Source organism: Cervus elaphus, chromosome 18 (assembly GCF_910594005.1).
Source record: "Cervus elaphus chromosome 18, mCerEla1.1, whole genome shotgun sequence".
NCBI classification, from domain to species: Eukaryota; Metazoa; Chordata; class Mammalia; order Artiodactyla; family Cervidae; genus Cervus; species Cervus elaphus.
Window position 1 is genome coordinate 84611782 of NC_057832.1, and position 21211 is coordinate 84632992.

The 21211-nt window shown below is 42.9% G+C and overlaps 1 protein-coding gene across 8 annotated transcripts in view; it reads left to right on the plus strand.

The window, feature by feature from the left end:
- The window catches only part of LOC122673980 (cytochrome c oxidase assembly factor 1 homolog), a 90265-nt gene extending 76767 nt beyond the window's left edge, over nt 1–13498 (plus strand). For 4 of the 8 annotated variants that reach the window (XM_043871904.1, XM_043871903.1, XM_043871905.1 and 1 more), the window contains 5 exons: nt 6725–6776; nt 8351–8450; nt 10476–10624; nt 12260–12336; nt 13130–13498. In XM_043871904.1, the coding sequence (XP_043727839.1) occupies nt 8366–8450; nt 10476–10624; nt 12260–12336; nt 13130–13226 (408 nt within the window). In that variant the 5' untranslated portion in view covers nt 6725–6776; nt 8351–8365 and the 3' untranslated portion in view covers nt 13227–13498. The remainder of the gene's footprint in view (nt 1–6724; nt 6777–8350; nt 8451–10475; nt 10625–12259; nt 12337–13129) is intronic. The other 4 variants (XM_043871907.1, XM_043871909.1, XM_043871910.1 and 1 more) reach the window with 1 other exon arrangement.
- Nucleotides 13499–21211: the final 7713 nt, after the last annotated feature.

Sequence of the window (21211 nt, forward strand, 5' to 3'; positions counted from 1 at the left end):
ATTCTGTTTTGTCTCATCTTCAATTTAACAGCAGTTATGAGTGAAAAAGTCAGCTTAAAGCTCAACATTCAGAAAACTAAGATCATGGCATCTAGTCCCATCACTTCATGGCGAATAGACGGGGAGACAATGGAAACAGTGGCTGATTTATTTTTTTGGGCTCCCAAATCACTGCAGATGGTGATTGCAGCCATGAAATTAAAAGACGCTTACTTCTTGGAAGGCAAGTTATGACCAACCTAGATAGCATATTAAAAAGCAGAGACATTACTTTGCCAACAAAGGTCCGTCTGGTCAAGGCTATGGTTTTTCCAGTGGTCATGTATGGATGTGAGAGTTGGACTGTGGGGAAAGCTGAGCGCTGAAAAATTGATGCTTTTGAACTATCGTGTCGGAAAAGACTCTTGAGAGTCCCTTGGACTGCAAGGAGATCCAACCAGTCCATCCTAAAGGAGATCAGTCCTGGGTGTTCATTGGAAGGAGTGATGCTGAAGCTGAAACTCCAATACTTCGGCCACCTCATGCGAAGAGTTGACTCATTGGAAAAGACCCTGATGCTGGGAGGGACTGGGGGCAGGAGAAGGGGATGACAGAGGATGAGATGGCTGGATGGCATCACCTACTTGATGGGCATGAGTTTGAGTAAACTCGGGAGTTGGTGATGGACAGGGAGGCCTGGCGTGCTGCGATTCATGGGGTCACAAAGAGTCAGACAGGACTGAGCAACTGAACTGAACTGAACTGAACTGATGATGATCAGGTTTGTTAGATCTTAGTTCTGAAATTGGCATTTGTCATTTACTCTGTTTTTGCTCTTTTATTGTACAACTTTTTTAACTGTAAAAACTTTTTTAACTTTTAGCCACACCACATAACATGTGAGATCTTAGTTTCCTGATCAACCAGGGATCAAACATATGCCCCATGCTTTGGAAGATGGAGTCTTAACCACTGGGCCACTGGGCCAGTCCCTGGGAAGACTTGAATGTAACTTCCTCATTATGAATTTAGCTTTTCTGGTCATGTTAATTCTGCTGTTTTTCTCCAGTGCTAATGTCAGGTGTGCTGTTGCATTTTCAAGTTTCCTTGGAATCTTACCTGAGTTTCTTCTGTTTCCTTCTTCGCATGATGTCTCTTTATTCCCATCTTGTGTGTTCTTAGTCACTCAGTCGTGTCTGTCTTTTTGTGACCCCATGAACTGTAGCCTACCCGGCTCCTCTGCCCCTGGGGATTCTCCAGGCAAGAATATCGGAATGGGTTGCCTTGCCCTCCTCCAGGGGATCTTCCCAACCCAGGAGTGGAACCCAGGTCTCATGTACTGCATGGGGATTCTTTACTGTCTGAGCCACCAGGGAAACCCATCTTACTTGGTTCTTACAGGCAGTGTCTTTCAATAACTAAAAAGTGAGTGAAGTCGCTCAGTCGTGTCCGACTCTGTGACCCCATGGACTGTGGCCCACCAGGCTTCTCCGTCCAACTAAGGATGTGTCCAAATCAGTGCTCTTCTTCATGTTATTTCTTGGAGGAAATCGTTGCCAGTGCCAGTCCTGTCTCTACTTAGTGTGAAGTTTTATTGACTAGGATTGTAGCCTCTGAATGGATATAGAAGAAGAACTTCTGGATGGGGAAGGGATCGTGGCTGTCCGGGCTCACCCCATGTGGAGCTGGCTGCCTGCTTCCGGATTGCTGCAAACGCAGGAACCCTGGGCTGGGGTGGAGAGAGGTGAAGGGCTGCACCCTCTTCCCACGCACTTCCTGGCAGCTGTGCTCTCACCCTTCAGAGGTAGGTGGGGCTGCGGTTGGCCGTTGAACTGTGTCTCTGTCTTCCTTCACTCTAGTTAGTGGAACTTTCTCCCAGATTTTAGTAATATGTTACTGTCTGAAGTAGGCTCTGCTTTCGGTCTTTTCTTGTGTGTGTCTTTATAGGTGTTTTAAATGGGATTTAAAAATTCATGTCAGGTTGCCTGGTGCCCTCTTAAGCTAGATTTTTTTTTTCCCATCCTATATTTCATTTATTTTTTTAAAAAAATTAAGGAGCTTTCTAGGTGAGTCAGTGGTAAAGAATCCGCCTGCCAGTGCAGGAGATGCAGGTTCAATCCCTGGGTCAAGAAGATCCCTTGGAGTAGGAAATGGCAACCCACTCCAGTATCCTTGCCTGGAAAACTCCATGGACAGAGGAGCCTGGCAGGCTGTAGTCCATGGTGTCACAGAGTCAGAAACAGCTGAGTGACTGAGCACAGTCCTTTTTATCGGCACCAGGATCTCTTCCAGGTAGTCATTGTTTCCCTGGACTCACTAACAGGAACTTCAATCTGTTATCAACATTGGACAGCCTTTTATCAACATTCCTAACTCACCTTAACCCAGGGGGAAGGTTGCCTCCTGCCAGGCGCATTCCTCATGATTATCCTGAGTTGAGAATAGAAAGTTTTCTTTTAGAAGCACTTGGTTATTCTAAGACTCCAGAGCCAAAACTGGTTAGAAAGCTTAACTTTTAAAATGCTTACCTTCTTAGTCTTTTAATTCAGGGAAGGGGTTTAAACAACAGAAATCTGTGCTGTCAGAGCTCTGGAGGCTGAGGGACCAAGCCCCAGGTGTCGGTGGGTGGTTTCTTCTGAGGCCTGTCTGCTTGGCCTGCAGGTGGTCTCCCTCTTGCTGCCTCTTCACACAGTTTTCTTTGCGCACCCGCATCCCTGGTATCTCTTCCTCTTCTTATGAGGACATTAGTCGTAATGGGCTAGAACTCCACCTTCCTGGTCTCATTTTAACATGATCACCCTTTTTTTTTCTTTCTCATTTTTATTGCGGTATAATTGACAAATAAAATTGTCAGCTATTTAAAATAAACAACTGTGATGATCTAATATATATAATGTAAACACTGTGAATGGATACCCTCTAACAAATCCATCACTTAGCTTTCAATTATTTTTGGTGAGAATATTTATTGTCTTTTAATTTAAAAAATCTTTTAATCACATTTATTTGCATGCTGCTGTATTTTTGGTTTTTGTTTTTAGCCTCTTTTGTCTGCCTTATCTCAAATATGCTACATTTCATTCTTTTAAAGTTTAGTTTTCTTTTTTGCTAGTCCTACTTCTTTTATTTTTTGTCTATTTTTGGTCTTTTTTGGTCTAGTCCTTCCTTGTTCCTTCACTTTAATTTTATTTCTTACTGCCTTAATTTTTTCATGTCTATTTTCTTAAGTCAGATTTCCTCCCCTCCTCTGGCCTCTCTTCCCCTCATGGTTTGATTTTCTAAAGGCTGGAAGGATGTGTAGTCCTCTGAGAGTGGCAATATTGTGGGCAGTGTCATTCAGCAGATGGGAAGACCTGCCTCTCCTCCGTCCAGTATTTTCTGAGTCAGTGTTCTCTGTCTTGACCCCTGAAATGATGACTTGGGGGTATAGTGACACGTGAACTTTAGAGTGACTTTTGGACAGCACATACCACCTGTGTGAGAATCTGACTGTTCTGAAATGTATGATCTGTAACGTGTGTTTGGTCACTCGGTGGAAAGACTGTGGCCTGCAGGGTCAGACAGACGGACGTTATGGCTCTTCTGTGGAAGAGCTACGTGACCCTGAGCTGTCCTCGGGGTTCTGATGTGCAGAGGTTGATATTGCACCGTGGGATGGCTTCCCTCCTTCCGGTGCAGGTTTCTCCTGTGGCTCGAACCCTCAGGGGTTCTTCTGTCCACCCCTCTGGTGAGGCTTCTGCAGGCCTCCTTCATCTGCAGGGGCTTGAGGGGAGCAGCCAGGAGGTAGTCTCCAACCCTATGCCGGCTCTTGCAGCTGTCTAACAGATCGCCTTTCGATTATTCTAGAAAGGGGGTCAGCACTTTGAAACGACTGGGGCCCAAGTCACGCTTTGTGTGTCAGAGCAGAGCTGTTAGGACTGCTTTCCGGAGACATCTTGCCTGTACTTTGTTACATCTTCCCGTGGCTAACCATCCCTTAGTTTTCAAAATGAGTTGCAACCCTTTCCTCTTGGTTAATTGTAAAGCAAAAAAAAAAAAAAAAGTTCTTCTTGGCTATGTAGTAGGCTAATTGAGGGCTTCCTGGTGGCTTGGTGACAAAGAGTTCACCTGCCAATGCAGGAGATGTGGGTTTGATCCCTGTATCAAGAAGATCCCCTAGAGAAGGAAATGGCAACCCACTCCAGTATTCTTGCCTAGAGAATTCCCATGGACAGAGGAGCCTGACGGGCTACAGTCCTGCGGTTGCAAAGAGTCAGACATAACTTAGTGACTAACCAATAACAAGTAATTGAATTTGAGTTTCTCGGGAGATTTTCACTTCGTTAAAAAATCTTCACTTCTTATCAAACACTTAGATATAAAATGTCACCTTCCTGGAGGTAGCCTAAAGTCTGTCTCTAGTTTTACAGAACCTTTTTGAATTTTTTTGTGAGATTAGGGGCTGCTGAATACTTTATTCAAAAGTTAGCTGATGGGGCAGGGAAACTGAAGCTGGGTAAAAAGGAGCAGAGACTGAGCCCCCCTTTCTCCCATCCCAATCCCTTCTCCTCGCTTGGACACACTCAGTGGCTCCCTGGAGACCAGGTGGATCATGACTGCCTTAGTGCTCCACAGAGTCAGAGTAGCCCAGTAGAGCTCCCGACTAAGTCCTCACTATTTGGGTCACTTGTGAGATTCTATTTATGCTTTTTTTCCTTGAACTGCGATTGTGGTTTTGATTATGATATTTTATAAAAAAGATCTAGGGGTGCTGTTTGTAACACCACCCACCTGAGAGATTGCCTTTCTGAACACACGTGGGGGAGAGAGAATGTATGGTGTTAGGAGGGTGGCGTTCCTCCATGGGTGCTCTGGGCCTTGTAGCTACTTAGGCTCCCTTTTCTGCTGAGCAGACAGGAAGCTCAGTGTCAAGACTGTGGCCACCTTGAGGGAACGGCCAGTACATGACAGTGTGTAGTTTGGGGTACTAACTTTACCCCAGCCTTTTCTTCTTAAAATTGTTTTCCATTTGTCTTCATTTCCTTATCCATCTGTTTACTTCTCTTCTGACATGTAATATCCTTGTTAGCCCCATCATTCTTTTTAGAAGAAGTTGGTGTATCAATTAGCAAATACATAAGAACTGTCCTAAATATTTTAAGAAACCTTTTTAATATTTAAGAAGTCCTTTTGATGGATTCTTACCACTCTGGTCTGAGCTGTAGGCTGGGCTGTTGCAGAAGTCACTGGCTGCTCGTGCCCTATCCCATCCATCTCCTTCCTGCAGCCCTCTCCTGCAGAGTTGACCCAGCCGCGCAGGGTAGATGCCTCTCTGAGCAAATGCCTCTGTTTCTAGACCCTCTAGACCTTTCCCATGGTTCACTTCTGCAGCTCTGGTTCTGCCACTCTGCCCCCCCCCCCCCGCTTGTCATTTCTGTGAATCTGAAGCCCTCCTCCCACCCCTTCATCTCTGTCTGCTCTGAGTCAGTTTCCTCTGTGAAAGCAGGGCGGACCACTTCCTGGGTGCTGCTGCTGCCCCTGCCGCATGTGTTGGGTCACACTGACTGGGCTGCTCACCCACAGGGGCCTTGGTGCAGATCAGAACAAGGTACTGCACAGGACTTCCTACTACTGGAAACCCGTCTGATGAGTGAATGAGCCAGGCTGTTTACCCTGTGAGGGGCGCCCTGAGTGTGTGGGGGTGGGGGGTGCCTGCCTGCGCAGTTGTAACTGGTGGGAACTGTCCATGTCCCCAGCACCGTCAGTCTGGCCAGGGCAGGCCCTCAACACCTGTTTGCTAAGCTAAAGGAAGAACAAAGGTGTGAATTCACACCGTGCTCTTGTCTGAAAAATAGCAGGGAAAGCACACTTGACAGGGCTTTTGCACTGAATATTATGAATATATTATAATGCTGAGATGTATTTCCCCCCCTCCCCCACATCTCAGTATTTCTGAAATGACAGATACCTTAGTCAGTGGACTGTGGTAGGGGAGGACACAGCCCCTGGAGCTGGACTACTTGGGCCTGAATCCCAGGGCTTCTTACACGCTTATTAGTGAGATTCTGGGCATTTTACTTAACCTTGTTGTGCCTCGGTTTTAACAATAGTTTGTTCCCCTACTTCCTGGGGTTGTAGTGAGAGTGCAATGGATTAATATATGTGCAGTGCTTAGAATATCACCAGGCACATAATAAATAGTAAGAGATATGAGTAGTAGCTGTTAGCAGTACCATTAAAGGCTACATAGACACTTACTATGTTGCTGTTTCCTTTTAACCCTGAAAAGCTGTTTTCATCCATGGAGCCCAGCTCACATGGATGGATAAGCATCCTGTGTCAGCAGCTGCGGACGGGCCCCATTCTGTGTGCTGAGGTGGAACACCCTCTCTTGCCTGCACCAGTTTTCTGGTTTGCTGCAAGAGAACATGCACAGGACACTGACAGGAAACCAGCAGGCTTTGTTTTTTCTTCTTAATATAGCAAAAGAGAAAGGGGGGAAAACCAGATAAGGCTCATTTTAGAACTTAACTTCTCCAAAGCTTAGATTGGTAATAAATCTTAGCTGTGTAAAACTATCAACCAAAGAAAATTATATTTGAGAAAGTGATTATTTATCCATTAATTCATTCACTGCACTGCAACAAGCAGCTTGTTGGATTTTAGTTCCCTGACCAGGGATTGAGAGCCTGGAGTCTTACCCTGTGGACCACCGGGGAATTCCCTGAAAAAGTTCTTCTAATGTAAAGTTTTTGTCTGATTGCAGGGCAACCTTCCTTAGATGGTTTTCAAGGAAACTGGGCTACGAAGTGGCAAAGGTAATGACTCTTCTGGGGCCTAGCTCCCCATCTGATGCCTCCTGGTGTCTTCAAGTTAGACAGTGGATGGATGTCTTTCCTCAAAGAGTCGTGGGTTCCCCTGGTCCTCACTGTTCACTTGTGGCTGGCTGCAAGACCATGTCAGGGATGCGGTGGCTCTTCTCTGAATTGCTTAGGACTTTTCCTCCTATCTCATGCTCGCTTGAGAAACAACAGCCGTGTAGGAAGCTGTGCATGACTCCTGCTCACCACCACACCCTGTTGAGCTCTCCTTCACGTTAAGCAAGATCTGACTAATGCATTCTTTGGAGATGCTCTGCCTGTTTTCATCATGAGACTAAATGGTTTTTTCCCAGATCACACTACTGTAATTGAGTTTACCCTCCACTTTGAGAAATATCCTTACCTACCAGAGAGCACAGCAGAGACTCCTACGGCATTGGAGTACACTGATTTGGAGTTTTGGTACCCTTTCCTTGGTTGAACAAAACAGTATATGAGTAAACAATTTAGTGAAGTCACTCAGTCGTGTCTGACTCTTTGCGACCCCATAGACTGTAGTCTACCAGGCTCCTCTCTCCATGGGATTTTCCAGGCAATAATACTGGAGTGGGTTGCCATTTCCTTCTCCAAGGGATCTTCCCAACCCAGGGATCGAACCTGGGTGTCCTGCATTGTAGACAGACGCTTTACCGTCTGAGCCACCAGGGAAGAATCCAGACAATATAGGGATGATCAGAAACTTCATCTTTTTTAATTCGATTTATCTAAACCCTGAGTTTGATATTTCTGTGTAGAACTGGTCAACTTTAGCCCTGTCAGAGGGTGTGTTTAATGATCCGTTCCCAGAAAGAGTATCTACATGAGGAACTTTCTCTAACAGGCCTTCTTCTGAACCTTGAGGATTCATTTACCTTCAGGTTGCAGAAATGATAGGCAGGCAGCTGTTCTTACTCTCCATCCCCTAGAAGGTGGAGGAGCAGACGGTGGGAATGTGTTCATCTTGACTCAGGTTGGTTAGCAGAGACTCTCGCTGATCTGAGTCCAGTGCAATGGGTTTGGTGCACTGAACTTGCTGAGCTGGCTCCTCTCCATGTCTTCATTCAGCCTGAAAGTCATGGCCAGTTTCCTTATCCAGGGGGTGGGGCATTTCTCAGAATATGAAAGAAAGCAGCCAGTGACTGCTCTGGCCCGCTTGTAGGCTTACAAGACCAGCTATTGCCACAAAGGGAGAAGCTTCCTGTTTACCAGCCGGCGTGAGACAAAGTGGTGGTGCTTCCTGGCTGTGTGGGACTTGGCACGTGGGCCACATTCTGTCCATCAGGACGGCAGGGCTGAATGCCTGCTCTGTGCTCAGCCCTTGCCCCTGTGGCCCCGGTCCTGGATGCAGGCCACCCTCCGGAGGGCACTTTTGCTTGGGCTCCAGAACTGGCCCTGGGCTTCTGAAAGGCAAGGCGGCCTTGCCTCCTTGCTGGCTTCCTCCTTAGCTTTCCCTTCCCCATGGGGCCCAATCCAGGCAGAGCCCTTGGCACGAACCTGAATCTCACCATAAATTCACCTCTTTTGTTCCTAAGTCTCTAGGAAGCAGGATGCCAATGCCTCTGGGGAAGCAGGTCTTTCTCGCCGGAGTGGCAGCTAGTGGGAGCTGCGCCATTCTGTACTACCTGGTCCAGAGTAAGTATCCGATGAAGTGCCCACGGCAAGGCCGCCTCCTAGTTCTCTTGGCCCCTTCCTCCATTAAAGGAAATACTTCAGATGCTTTCAGCAGATTAAAGAAAGAAGGAAAGGGCTATTTTGAGCAGCCAGTACACCATTCCATTGGCTATAGCTTCCTTCTCATCCTATAATCCCAGTTTTCCCAGGAGCCACAAGAACAAATAAAAGGAACAGGACTCATTTGCATAAGAAGCCTTGAAAAAGCAAGATGGGCTTTCACCCCTGTGCACATGCAGGGGATCCATCAAGACTTCTGAGATTATGTAAAGAACAAAGGAAAGGGGGCTACCAGATGGTTCCCAGTTGTGGAAAACTGGCTTTCTCCAGTGTCCTTAGCCTGTTCACCCTGCCATTCTCTGCTGTTCATTTAGTGGAGGACGGGACACCTTGAGCTGGGGACTGGGGCAGAAGCAGAAGTTAAAAGCAGAGTCCAGGCTGGCAAAATCCTGACAGATGTGGCTTTCAGCCCCACTGCACCTAAATTTGAGTTTGTAAAGATTCTTGTGAACAGCCAAGACATTGAAGGGCATTTCAGTGCTACTGGTTGCGAAGCAGCAGTAGCTTTTTTTCTCGACTGACTTTCTTTGAAGATTTTTTATGCCTGCCCAGCTTGGCTCCTCACCCTGTTACTTCCTGCCCTGACATGAGCATCACTCACAGCCAGGCAGATAGCTTCAGCCCACTCCACCCTTTCTTCCCCACCTTCCTTCAGGGCTGACCCAGAGGTCTCTGGGTCTAGAGGTGGCCAGAGATGAGCATTCCCAGGGATAATTCATACTGGAATAGCTCAGCACTATTGCCCCTCTGCCAGAGCAATGGAGGCAGAACATGACAGGAATGAATCCATTTTCAGGTTGAGGGCCTTGGCAGCCTTTCCTTCTGAGGGAGCTGGGGTCAGCTAATAGTGATAGTACAGTGGGCTCTGCCACCAACTGCCTGGGTTGAATCCCAACTCCCAACTCTGGCCTAGCTGTGTGACCTTATAGGGGAGTCTGTCTTCTTCCTGGGCCTGAGTTATCTATGTGATGAGGGGTAATATTCAGGGCCTATGTGTGAGGTTGTTGTAAAAATTAAATCAATCTCACAACTTGTGGGATACAGAGAAATTGCTCAGGGAAGATGGTCTGGATGCTACCTCTACTCCTCCGCTTATCATGGCTGGAACCTTGCTCGCGCCTGCAGCCCTCTCCTGGGAGGCCATCCTGGAAGGGCATTCTCCTTGACCCCTCCAGGCTCAAGCCGCCTTTCCCGTCCGTTACAGTGATCTGGCCCACGTCTTTCTTGTTGCCACACTGACAGCCATACTTGAGAAGCTTAGCTTCCTTTGGTCTCTCCCTGGGGAGGCTTGTCGTACCTCATGCTTTCAGAGAAGTGCTTCCTGGAGTTCCCAGCAGCCTTTGGGCCAAGGATACCTGAGGCTGAGAGCAGTTTATCTACATGAAATGTTGGCATAAATCTGTAAACTTGACAAGTTAGCCTTTTCATGTCCTATTACTTGGCCTAAGGGTTTTGTTTTTGGTGGTGCGGTCTCTCTATATTTTGCTGGTTTATCAGGACCTTCCTCTTAGTGGAAGGAGGAATGTTCAGAAATCAAGTTAGATTCTAGCCCTAACTCTGCTTCAGATTTTCCTTGTCACTGAGCAAGTCATGGAATCACAGGACATAGAAATAGAAAGAAAGTTAGAGAAGGTCTGATCAGACACCTTACGTGGAGAGGCAGTGAATGAGGTGAGGAAATAAGCAATGAAGAAATTGACACAGAAAGATCAAATACCTTGCTCAAGGTCACCTGCCACACCCCTACAGATGCTGATTTCCTGTTTTGGAGTCTCTAAAATGGATAGATTAGGTAGACCTTAATAATAATTCCACCTATTGATTTCATGTTTGTTTCTGTTTTCCATGTTGTACGTGAATTGTGTCATCTAACTTTCTACAAGTTCAATAAAGGAAATAAATGTAACCCCTCTCTTTTACACTTAGAAACTTTTTCCAGAGCTTCCTATTACCAGCTGGCTCTGGAGCAGCTGCACAGCCACCCTGAGGCACTGGAAGCTCTGGGCACTCCCCTCAACGTTCACTACCTGCAGCTCACTGACAAGTACAACTTCGTGGACATCGCCGATGCAAAGGTGACCTGCTCCCCCGCGAGCTGTGGGCTGGGTGCCCGCTGGGCTGAGGAGGGGCTGCTGTAATCTGGAAAGGGTCTTGGAGCAAGCTGGAGAGAAAGGTGTGAGATGGGAAAATCCACTATGTAAAACTGCCACTGGGTGTCACTTAGCACCTTTTTAAAAAAAAAAAGCATTGTGGATTAATTAACTTTCACATAAGTTTTCTTCCTTTCCGGGGAATTGATGTGGCAAGGAAAAGCCTGTTTGTGCTCAGGTCACCATCTTGAACTGAAGGTTGTCGAGAAATGATCAGTGGTGGTATGCCAGTATTTCAATTCTGAACTTGAAATATACCTACAGCTAATTGGTGCTCATTCAAATATAAAAACTCTTTAAACTCTAGTTTTAAATGTAAAAGCTTCCATGCAATGCCAGTCCATTTTTTCAGCTATATCTCACTTTTATAGTTCAACTGATAAAACTCAACTGAACATAAAAAGCATTTTTTCCCCTTCTGTTTAATATGTTAGAGGAATGATTCTAAGTTGTGTGGGGAATACAGAAAAGACTTTGAGGGAGTTTATAGTTTATGGCTCTGGTTCCCTCTGCCAGCATGTTCTCAGCCGAGGTGTGGCTGGGAGAATGGGCTGTGACGTCATCTTGTGAGGTGTGCATTTGATTCTGCGACAAGCAAAAGGCCTGGAGTATTTGGAGGATAAGAGTGAGCTGATCTGACCTAGTTTATTTTTGTTCTTGTTGTTTTATTAACAGAAACAGTTTTATTGGAATTCTTCCCCTAACTACAAAAGCAATTTGTGCTCAAGTATTCTAAAAGTGGTCAGTGGTTTAAAACACTTTGGACGTCTAGTTGATTTTATGTTAGGTTAGTCCAGTTTGTTGGCATATAACTGTTCATAGTCTTCTCCTGTGATTCTGTGTCTGTACTAAGAGTTGTGGCTTGTCCTCTTTCATATCTTATTCGGGTCCACTCCTATTTTCTTGAGTCTGGCTAGAGGTTTGTTGATTTTATCTTTTCCCAGCTCTAGATTATATTTATCTTTTCTATTGTTTTAAATCTATTAATTTCCTCTGATTTTTATTATTTCCTTTCACTGACTTTGGGCTTTGTTCTAACTCCTTTATGGTCCAGATCAGAGTATGGACCAATTTGCTCCTAATAGTTACCCTTGTTAAACAAACAGTGGACTTGTTTTTATTTTTCTATTATGAAAAGTTTCAAGTATATGGAAACAATGAAAGAATTTATGCTGTGGAACCCATATAGCTGCTACCTGGATTCTGTAATTATGGATTCTCAGTGTGCTTTATTCCATACCTATTTGCCTACCTCTATTTGTTCATGAACCTATCTTATTATTTTCAAATATCCACACACTTAACCTTTAAATTCATAAGCTGTATATCATTAACTAGAGTTTATAGTTGCTTTTTTTTTTGACATAAAATTTACCTTCTGTGATCTATGTCTCCTATCTGATGAATTTTAACAAATGCATCCCCCTAGGCAACTCAAGCCCCTACCTAGATACTATAGACTGTTCCTATCACCTCAGAGTGGCCTCATGCTCTTCTCACGTTATAGCTATCTCTGAGAGAACAGCGTTGTATCCACTTATGTCTCTTTATACCCCCCAGCTGAAGATCCCTGTTTCTGGACCAAAGTCAGAGGGCCATCTCTATGTCAGCTCATCCAGAGATGCCCCCTTTAAGAGGTATGATGGGAAAGTGGGTGGGGAGCAGGAGGAGAACCTTCTTCTGGAAATAATCTTGATTTCCCTTTTCAACTGCAGTTGTATGAGTGTGGCACCAAGAATTAGTTTCACAGCCAGGACGACATGCGTGCCAGTGCTTTTGCCCTTAGCTCAGTCCGGATATCTTATCCAATGCGAACTACTGAATCGTCCTCTCCTCATGCTACTGAATTTGAGGAGCTTTACAGTTGGTGTGGTCTAGGTCTGCCGTGCTGTGTCACAGCTTCCAACACTGCTGCCTCTGTCGTTACAAGTGAATAAAAGACTGGGTTCCTCTTCCAGAGTTATTCATCACATTCTTTATGTAAGCTCTCCCTCCACCCCCATTAATTGGCTTTTCTTGTCTGGTTGCCAGGAGCTAAGTCACTCACTTCCCCCACGGGAAGCCTCTCTCTGAGATGTTTGCTCTTTAGCCAGGATGCGTTTTAATTCCTGGGGACAAAAGGAGCAGGCAGTCCCTGCCTGGCCTCGCTGACCCCTGAGCCTGGGATTAGAGGAGGAGCTGAAGGTCGAGGGGAATTAGGAAACCAGGAATGAGGTGCTCCTTCTCTGATGCCAGCCATTCATTGTGAAACTTGCCTTGATGGCGATTTAAATAAAGATAGCCTGGAATGGAATAAAAGGTTAAAACATTGCTAACATAATATAGTTTTAAAAATTTAAGACATTCCAAACAACTGCTTATTTCCTTTTAAACCATGTCTTTTGCCTTAGTGTTTTGTTGATGAGAGACTATACTTTTCCTTTTTCTCAGGTGGAACCTTCAGGAGGTCTTCTTAGAGCTCAAGGACGGTCAGCAGATTCCCCTGTTCAAGCCCAGCAGGGACAACGACGAGGTGAAAAAGGAGTGAAAATGATCAGCTCCCTCTGCTCCTGGCCTCGCTGGTCACCACGCGCCCCTCAGGGCTGCAGGTGCGGCCATATGGTGATCTCTGTATCATTCTAATTTATCCACAGTGAACCCTACTGAAGTTTTTAGTTTAATCAGAAACTTCCTAAAATTTATAATAATTTGAAAGTTCTCTGCATAGAAGAAAAGTATAGAATAAAAGGAATCAGTATTAATAATGTTGATTTTTCATCTCTCACCAACCCACCCCGCCAAAAAGAGAGTTTTCAATGAGGTTTTCTAGCACTGACAAGGTTTTTAATTGTTAACATCAGAATGCCAAGGGAGACAGACAAGCACTTCTGTCTGGTTACTCTACCCTAAATTTATGTTAAGTAGCTTCTTGGTCACTCTCAAGTACTTAGAATTTTTTTTCTTCATTGTTTTGTTTTCTTGTTTGAGTCACCAACTGTCTGCCTAATTGAAGATTCACAAAATAACTGCTTTAATCCAAACATTTCAAAAGCTTAAAACCACCACATTTTAGAGAATCTTACCTGTAGGTTTTATTAGTCTTGCAGGGGTACAAGATCTTCTGAGCACCAGAGCCTGCAAAACCCAGAAATCTGCCACTTTTGCTTTGGAAAGGCCAATTTAACCCCCTCAGTGTTATTAAGCTTAATGCAGTTATAATCAAGGATGTTCATCAGCTCTTTTCCTGCACTCTTAATATTCATTGAAGGGAAACTTCAAAAAGGTTATGCTTAAATATGCTGGTAGAGTATGAGGCCTTTCATCGTTGTTCTGTAGTTTGTTATTCCTGTTCTACAGTTTGTTTCTTTAAAAAATACTCTTTGAATAGAATATTAAGTGGAGAAGTCTTTCCCTGAGCGCAGTTTTTCCAGTGTGTTTGTTGATAAATATTACAATCTGTGGAGTCTTTTTTACGCTGCTCTATTCTTTTAACAATTATGTGCTGTTCTGTTAACAGCTTTTACTTCCTTTCAGTGTTTGCTGGATTTTTTTCTTGCTGTGGCCAAACCATAGAAAACCCAAGTGGATCATCTGTTCTGAAGGAAAAGCAAGTAACAGTTTTTGTTAAAATTTGGATTAAGAGGCTTTCCTCTAGTATTATGTAGTGAAAAGGCCCTTCATTTCTATTTGAAAGTCACCATCTTGGGTACTTTTTTTCCAGTTAAGCATATTCAGTGTATTTACTTCTTAATGCCTTCATGGCTGATTCTGAACAGGCCAGAATACAGTCACTGTAGTAGGCATTGTCCATTCTTTTCTTGAATTGGTGCTGTATATGTGCAGCCCACTACTTCTTGTGTATCCAGCAATCATTGTGCCTCAGCCATGGTCTCCCAGGAATGACCTTGAAGAAATCTTGGATAATATACATCATCATCAGAGGCAAAGGTGACTTTTTACCATCTGAGCAAATGCTCCAAGCCACCACTGGAGAAAGGACTTCACTAGCATTGTAAGAATAATAGACTTATGAAAACAGCAGACAAGCAATCACAGCCCACAGATGGCAGGAGGACTCCCAGTCCTGCATTTACTAAATAAGATGCTGCCTGGTCTCCACTCACAGCAGTTTAAATGATACTGGACTAGCAGAGTTCCAAGCAGTGGTGCGAAAATAATGTAGTAGGAGAGAGAGACCAGTTAGGAGGAATCCAAGAGGCCAGTTGGCCTCACCAAGAGGCCAGTCCAGTCTCTGTGGACTGGAGACTCTATGGGCCTTGAGGTCTAAGATTTCAGATATGATGGAGACTGCCTTATAAACAGAAAGAACATGAAAAAAGGTCTCAGCAAAGAAAGTGTGAGCTATGCTCCAGAAAGATGATCTGCCCTTTGGCCAATTAGCTGAAGATACAGTAAAAACAAGCTCTGGACAGGTAAGGTGGCCAGTGTTAGCACTTTACATGCAGCTTATAGCCATCAGATTTTGAAGTATGTGATTCTACTGTTAAGAGACTGTGCCAAATTATACTGATAAGACCCGTATGACTCTCAGAAGTCAATTTATCCCATTTTTCTAGATTTGGCTTCCCCCTACGTCTCTTCCTTCTAACCATTCACTAATCCAGGGATTTAATAATACCTGCTGAGACAAGGTTCTATCACTTCCAGTTTTGGTAAAGTTGTATTCAGCAAAGATGAAACTAAATTATATCCACATGAAGAAGCTACCAGCACTTGGCAAATAGTGGCCTCTCTCTCCTTCCTAGTGGAAAGGCCAGAGAAATGCTCTCTCAACAGCCCCTTTAGGGCTTTCTGAAGGCAAGCAACCTTAGGCTATGGACTCTGGTGTTTTCAGCTTGTCCATATTAAAGACATGAATAGATATGAATAAATACCTATCGGTTACCAGTCTTACAGGTGAGGCAGTGTTCCTACTGCTTGTTTGGAGGCTTGGCCAAAGGAGCCCTGATGATGGCGGCAGGGTATCAAGGAGGTGGTGAGAGGGTGAGGGAAAACCTCCAGGCTCCACCCACAGGGAGACTCTCGACTCTTCAGGAACCCGTTCGGTTAAAAGTCCTGTCAGGAATGTATAAAGAGAAGCTGACGTTTTATGATCCAGGGTTCAAAAGTGGGAGATGAAAATGTTAGAAACATGTCTCAGACACGGGTATGTATCATAGACCACATGTGGCACATTGAACACCTTTCGTAAATAATGATCCTCCAAGGCAGAGGTTATTTTTCTGCCACCACATAACCATGATACTTTTAAATTCGGCTACCATGTGTCAGTTACCTTGCAGTCTTAATATGAAGGTAATTTACTTACAAATTTTTTGTATAAAATAAGAAACTATAAAACTATGGGCTTCCCTGATAGCTCAGTTGGTAAAGAATCCATCTCCAATTCAGGACACCCGGGTTTGATTCCTGGGTTGGAAAGATCCCCTGGAGAAGGGAAAGGCTACCCACTCCAGCATTCTGGCCTGAATTCCATGGACTTGGGTTCGCAAAGAGTTGGACATGACTGAGTGACTTTCACGAAACTATAGGCAAATCTCTGTGACTGTAGCAAAATTCTAAAGAAAATGTTAGCAAACTGAGTCTAGTGACATACAGTAGTGGTATATTGTATTTCTCACAAAGTGTTTTGGTGCCTTCCTTGCAGTGCCCTTCTCTATGGGGAGACTATACTTCCCTGCCAGCCCTCAGTTCACCACGTCTTCTTTTTCTGTCTTCCTTAAAATCAGTAATGTTCCAGATGGCAGCTATTCCCAGGACCTGGGTGCTAGAATATAGATGACCCCAAATGAGACAGGTAGCCTGAATGAGAAATAAACCCTTCTAAGTCCTTACAACTGGGGACATTTTGATTCCAGCTTAACTGGACTTCTAACAGTGACTGAGAGGTCTATTTCAGTGGTTTCATATTAGGAGAACCACTAGTATAGTTCATCACATTAATAAAAAGCTAAGAAGGCTATATATAATATAGTATATATGCTAATTGTAAAAGATACAAAAAGGCATTTGACTAAAATTAAGTATTCATATTAAAAACGAGAATTAATGGATAGTTCTTAAGGGTGTGTGTACACATTATATTCTCAAAGCCAACATCTTAATTGGGAAACTGGTAGAGGTTTTTTACAAGATAAGGATGCATTATATTGACTATTATTTAACACTGTATTGTATCCAGAACAATTAGATATTTTTTAAAAGGCCTAAAACATGAGAAAGAGTAATGCAGTTACTGTTTACATAGATGATTTTATATATCTGCAAAACCCAAGGCAATCCATGGATCAGTACTGTGTATTTAGTAAATTATAAGACCAATATTCTTCACATAAATAATAATCAAAAGAAATAATGGAGAGCAGACAATGTTTAGAATCGCAAAAACTACTTAGGAAAAAACTTAGCAAGACATTTGCAAAACTTAGATGTGCTAAAAGACACTCCCTGAGGTCCAAATGCAGAACTGAACAAAAGAAAAGAAATGGTGTTCTTGGATGGCAAGATTCCTCACCATAAAGATGTCAGTTCTCCCTGACATCTTTATTAAGTAGCTTGTCTAACTTTTAAAAGTCCCTAACATTTTTATTGGTGACTTTTAAAAGTTAGATAAGCTAATTAATTATAAATTCATTTGGAAGTAGAAATAAGCAAAGATGGCCAGGAAATCCCTGCAAAGGAAGAGCAAGGAGGGAAGGTAGTCTCACATCCATTCAAACATATCTGTAAATACTGATGGTGTGCTGGCACATGAAGAGACAATGCAGTAGAAACCTGGTTATGATAAAGCAGCTCTAAGGCAGAGACGGGGAGGAAGATGTTTGAAAAATGATGTTGGAACAACCTGATAGCCATACACAGGAAAGATGAAATGGAATCCACTGCTCATCATACAAATTCTAATTGGAACAAAGATCTAAATATAAAAATGAAACCATCTAGGCACTAGCAAAAAAACATGGGTGAATTCTTTTATAACCCACAAGTGGAGAAACTTACCTAACCATGATTCATTGTAAAATAAGGGAAATTGACTATATAAAAACAAATTGCATGTCTAAAAATACCAAAAGCAAAGCAAAAAGCAAATGATAAATGGGAAAATATTTACAGTTTAAATTACGAAAGATTAATACTTCTAAGCTCTACAGTGAAAGTTAAGAAAATAGTAACCCATGGGAAAAATAGGCAAAAGATACTACAAATTCGCAGAGAAGAAATTCAGGTGACTCAAACATTTAAAAAAATGGTCAGCCTCACTATTAAAAAGACTACAAATTCAAATTATAGGAAAATACCATTTTTCTTCTAGCAAATGGGCAATAATCCTCAAATCTGAGAAACTGTTTTCTCAAAAGACTGTGGGTAAACAGGCATATTTAAATTGCTGGTTTGAAGACAAAAATGCAACACCACCTGTAGAACAACATTTGATGCTATCTGCAATAATGTCATGTACACTTACCATTCTATGCAGCAGTCCCACTGCACTAAGATTCTATGCCAAAGATATGCTGGCAAAAAAATACAAAATGCCACCTTTGTACAGATTATTTAATGCAACATTGCTTGTAGTAGGAAAAAACTGTAAACAACCTGAATGTAACCCAACTATCCATCAATAGAGAATGGGTTAAATCAGTTTTGGGATTTCCTTATAACTGAGGAGTCTGTACTTGTGAAAAGGAATTTTACATATGCATGTTTATATGTATGTATATATTAGCTTCTACTTTCAAAAAGAAACAATGGAAGAATAAAGTCAGTAGCAGTAGTTACCTTTGGGGAAGTAAACAGCAAGGGGATCTTAGCAGGAAACAGGGATGGAAGCTGTAATTTCCACAACGTACCTTGTCTTACAGTTGAGACTTTGAAACCATGCTATTTTGTTTTTACATAATTAAAAAATAAAACTGCAAAGAAAAAAAATCTTTAAAATTCTTTTGAAATATTTCTTCTCTATATGACTCATTTGTTAAAATATTTTTAGTGACTTTCTGCCTTAACATCCTTAGTGTGGGATATATTCTCCTGGCAAAAAGAAATCCCAAGAAATTTTAAACTACCACTGGTCTAGTGTTACTGTGTGTGTGTGCGCACACGCTCACACTCATTCACTGGAGACTTCCTCCTTTCCACAAACCTGGCTTTCATAATCTGAGGTGAATTTACTAATTTTCTCAGACCTAAAATACACAGAACCACTGTCAAGTCTAAGAAGCAAAACCCCCCTGGAGGGACAAGATAGAGACCTTTTCCCTGTTCTTCCCATTAAGCATAGCTAAAACCCAGGATATTTATCAAAGCAACAAAACAACCTGAAAAATGAAAAGGCAGCAGACTGGCTAAGGACTTTGGACCCAAACAGTAACACAGCAATGAGTTCCTGTGTTTTCTGTTACCTCATTTTTCCCAGACTAGGTGCTGGTAAAACCAGCAGCCTCAAAACACCGATGGCAGAGATAACTAAAGCCAAGAAAAGCTGGCTTTCTCAAGCCAAAGAAGTTCCACACGGTAATTGCCAGAGATACCATGGATAAAAACGGCCCCAGCCTTCTCCTGTCAGCTGAGGCTGGGTGGAGAGCCTAGACTTCCTTACTCAGCTCTCATGAGGCTGCCCCTGGTCCTCTGCAGGGGCGGTGGCAGGCAGAGAAGGCTCAGTGGCGAGCTAGGCAGTGGGGAGCTAGGACTCCATCCCTGCCAAGGATATCCTCTCCCCATCCCTGTGGCATCAGTGGAGGCCACACAGGGAGCCAGCCCACCCTTCTACACCTACCCACCATTCTCATAGTGTCAATGAGGCCCATGTTCTTCAGACAGTAAAGAGGTACCCTTAACCCCTGCCAGGGTGTCAAAGGAGGCCAAGTGGTGAACCTGGCCTTCACCCTACAACTGGCAGCAGTGAGGAGGCAGCATACGTACCCCCACTTTGCCCACCAGCATGGTGTCAGAGAAGACGTGCTAAAACAGAAGATTTAAACAACATCCACAGTCTTTTAACATAAAACCAAGTGTCCAGTATACAAGAGAAAATTGTATTTTTGTATACCAAGAGCCAGGAAAATCTCAACTTAAAAAGAAGGAAAGGATCAGGAAATTAGAAATTACCCAATCTGAACCAAGAGAAAATAGTCCAAAAATAGTACATGTGAGTCTGTAATTAAAAAAATCCAGCATTCATGTCACTGGAATCCCAGGAGAGAAGATAAGGGTGGGGCTAAAAAAGCATTTGAAAGAATTAATGGCTGACAAGTTTCCAAATGTGGCAAAAGACATAAACCTATACCTTTAAGAAACTGGGTGAAACCCAAACAACGTAAACCTAAAGAAATCTATGATTAGACAAACTTCTGAAAAATAAAGGCAAAGAAAAAGTCCTGAGAGCAGCAAGACAGAAATACCACCTTACCTACCCTGGGAAGATAATCCAGGTGAGAGATGTCTCCTCAGAAACCGTGGAGGACAGAGAAACGGCACAGACTAAAAGAACTGTCAACTCTGAATTCTGTATCTGATACAATTATTCTTCAGGAATGAAGGAAAAATAAAGACATTCCAGATGATGGAAAGCAAAAACAATCTGCTGACTAGACCTACCTTAAAAGAGTGACTAAGGGAAGTTCTTGAAATAGAAAGGAAATGCTTTAAAAAAAAAAGTCTTAGAACATCAGGAAGGAAGAACGATAGAGCAAAAATATGGGTAAATATGATAAACTGTCCATCTCTTGTGTTTTCTCAATTGTTTGATAGTGGAAACAAAACAGATAACATTGATATAATACTTTACCCAAACTGGTAAAATGTTGATACCAACCCATTTTTGTTGATTGAACAGTTATGTATATAAATTGTGGTTATAGGAAACTACATGTGATAAAAGGGCATCTACATGAATGTCAGCCCCCTGGTTTTTTTATTTTACTACAGCTGCATGTGTCTGTACTATCTTGCCAACTCCCTGTAAGTCTCAAATTATTTCAAAACACAAAGTTTTTAAAGATGTAGGACGAGGACATAGATATGTTGCTTTGAAGGGGGCACAGATGATGGATAATCCTTCCCTCCAGAGGGATTTCCACTCTCTGAGGATTAAACATCTCTCTTCCTAAGAATCTTGATTTTTTTTCTTCTAGGTATATTTCTCTCACAATTTATTAGAAAGCTGGTCACTTTATAATATTGGAGAAAACTAACATGATACTAATTTTCATGAAAACCCATCACAGTATATCAACAGTAAGAGAACATTTTTATGTAAAAAGTCATACTGTTGCTAGTAACATATTTAGTAAAAATAGTTTAGTTTTAGTAGATAAAAATTCACTTATTTTAATAAAAACTGTAAGAAGGAATGCAAAGTACTAAGATTCTTCTGTCATGTAAAATAAACTGCTCCCCAAAGGACTGTGTCAATATTGGTTTGAAATAGGAAAATCTCCTGTTTAAAATATGTTTAGATGACAATAGCCTGGGGGTTGGCAGACTTATTCGGAAAGGGGCCAGACAGTATCT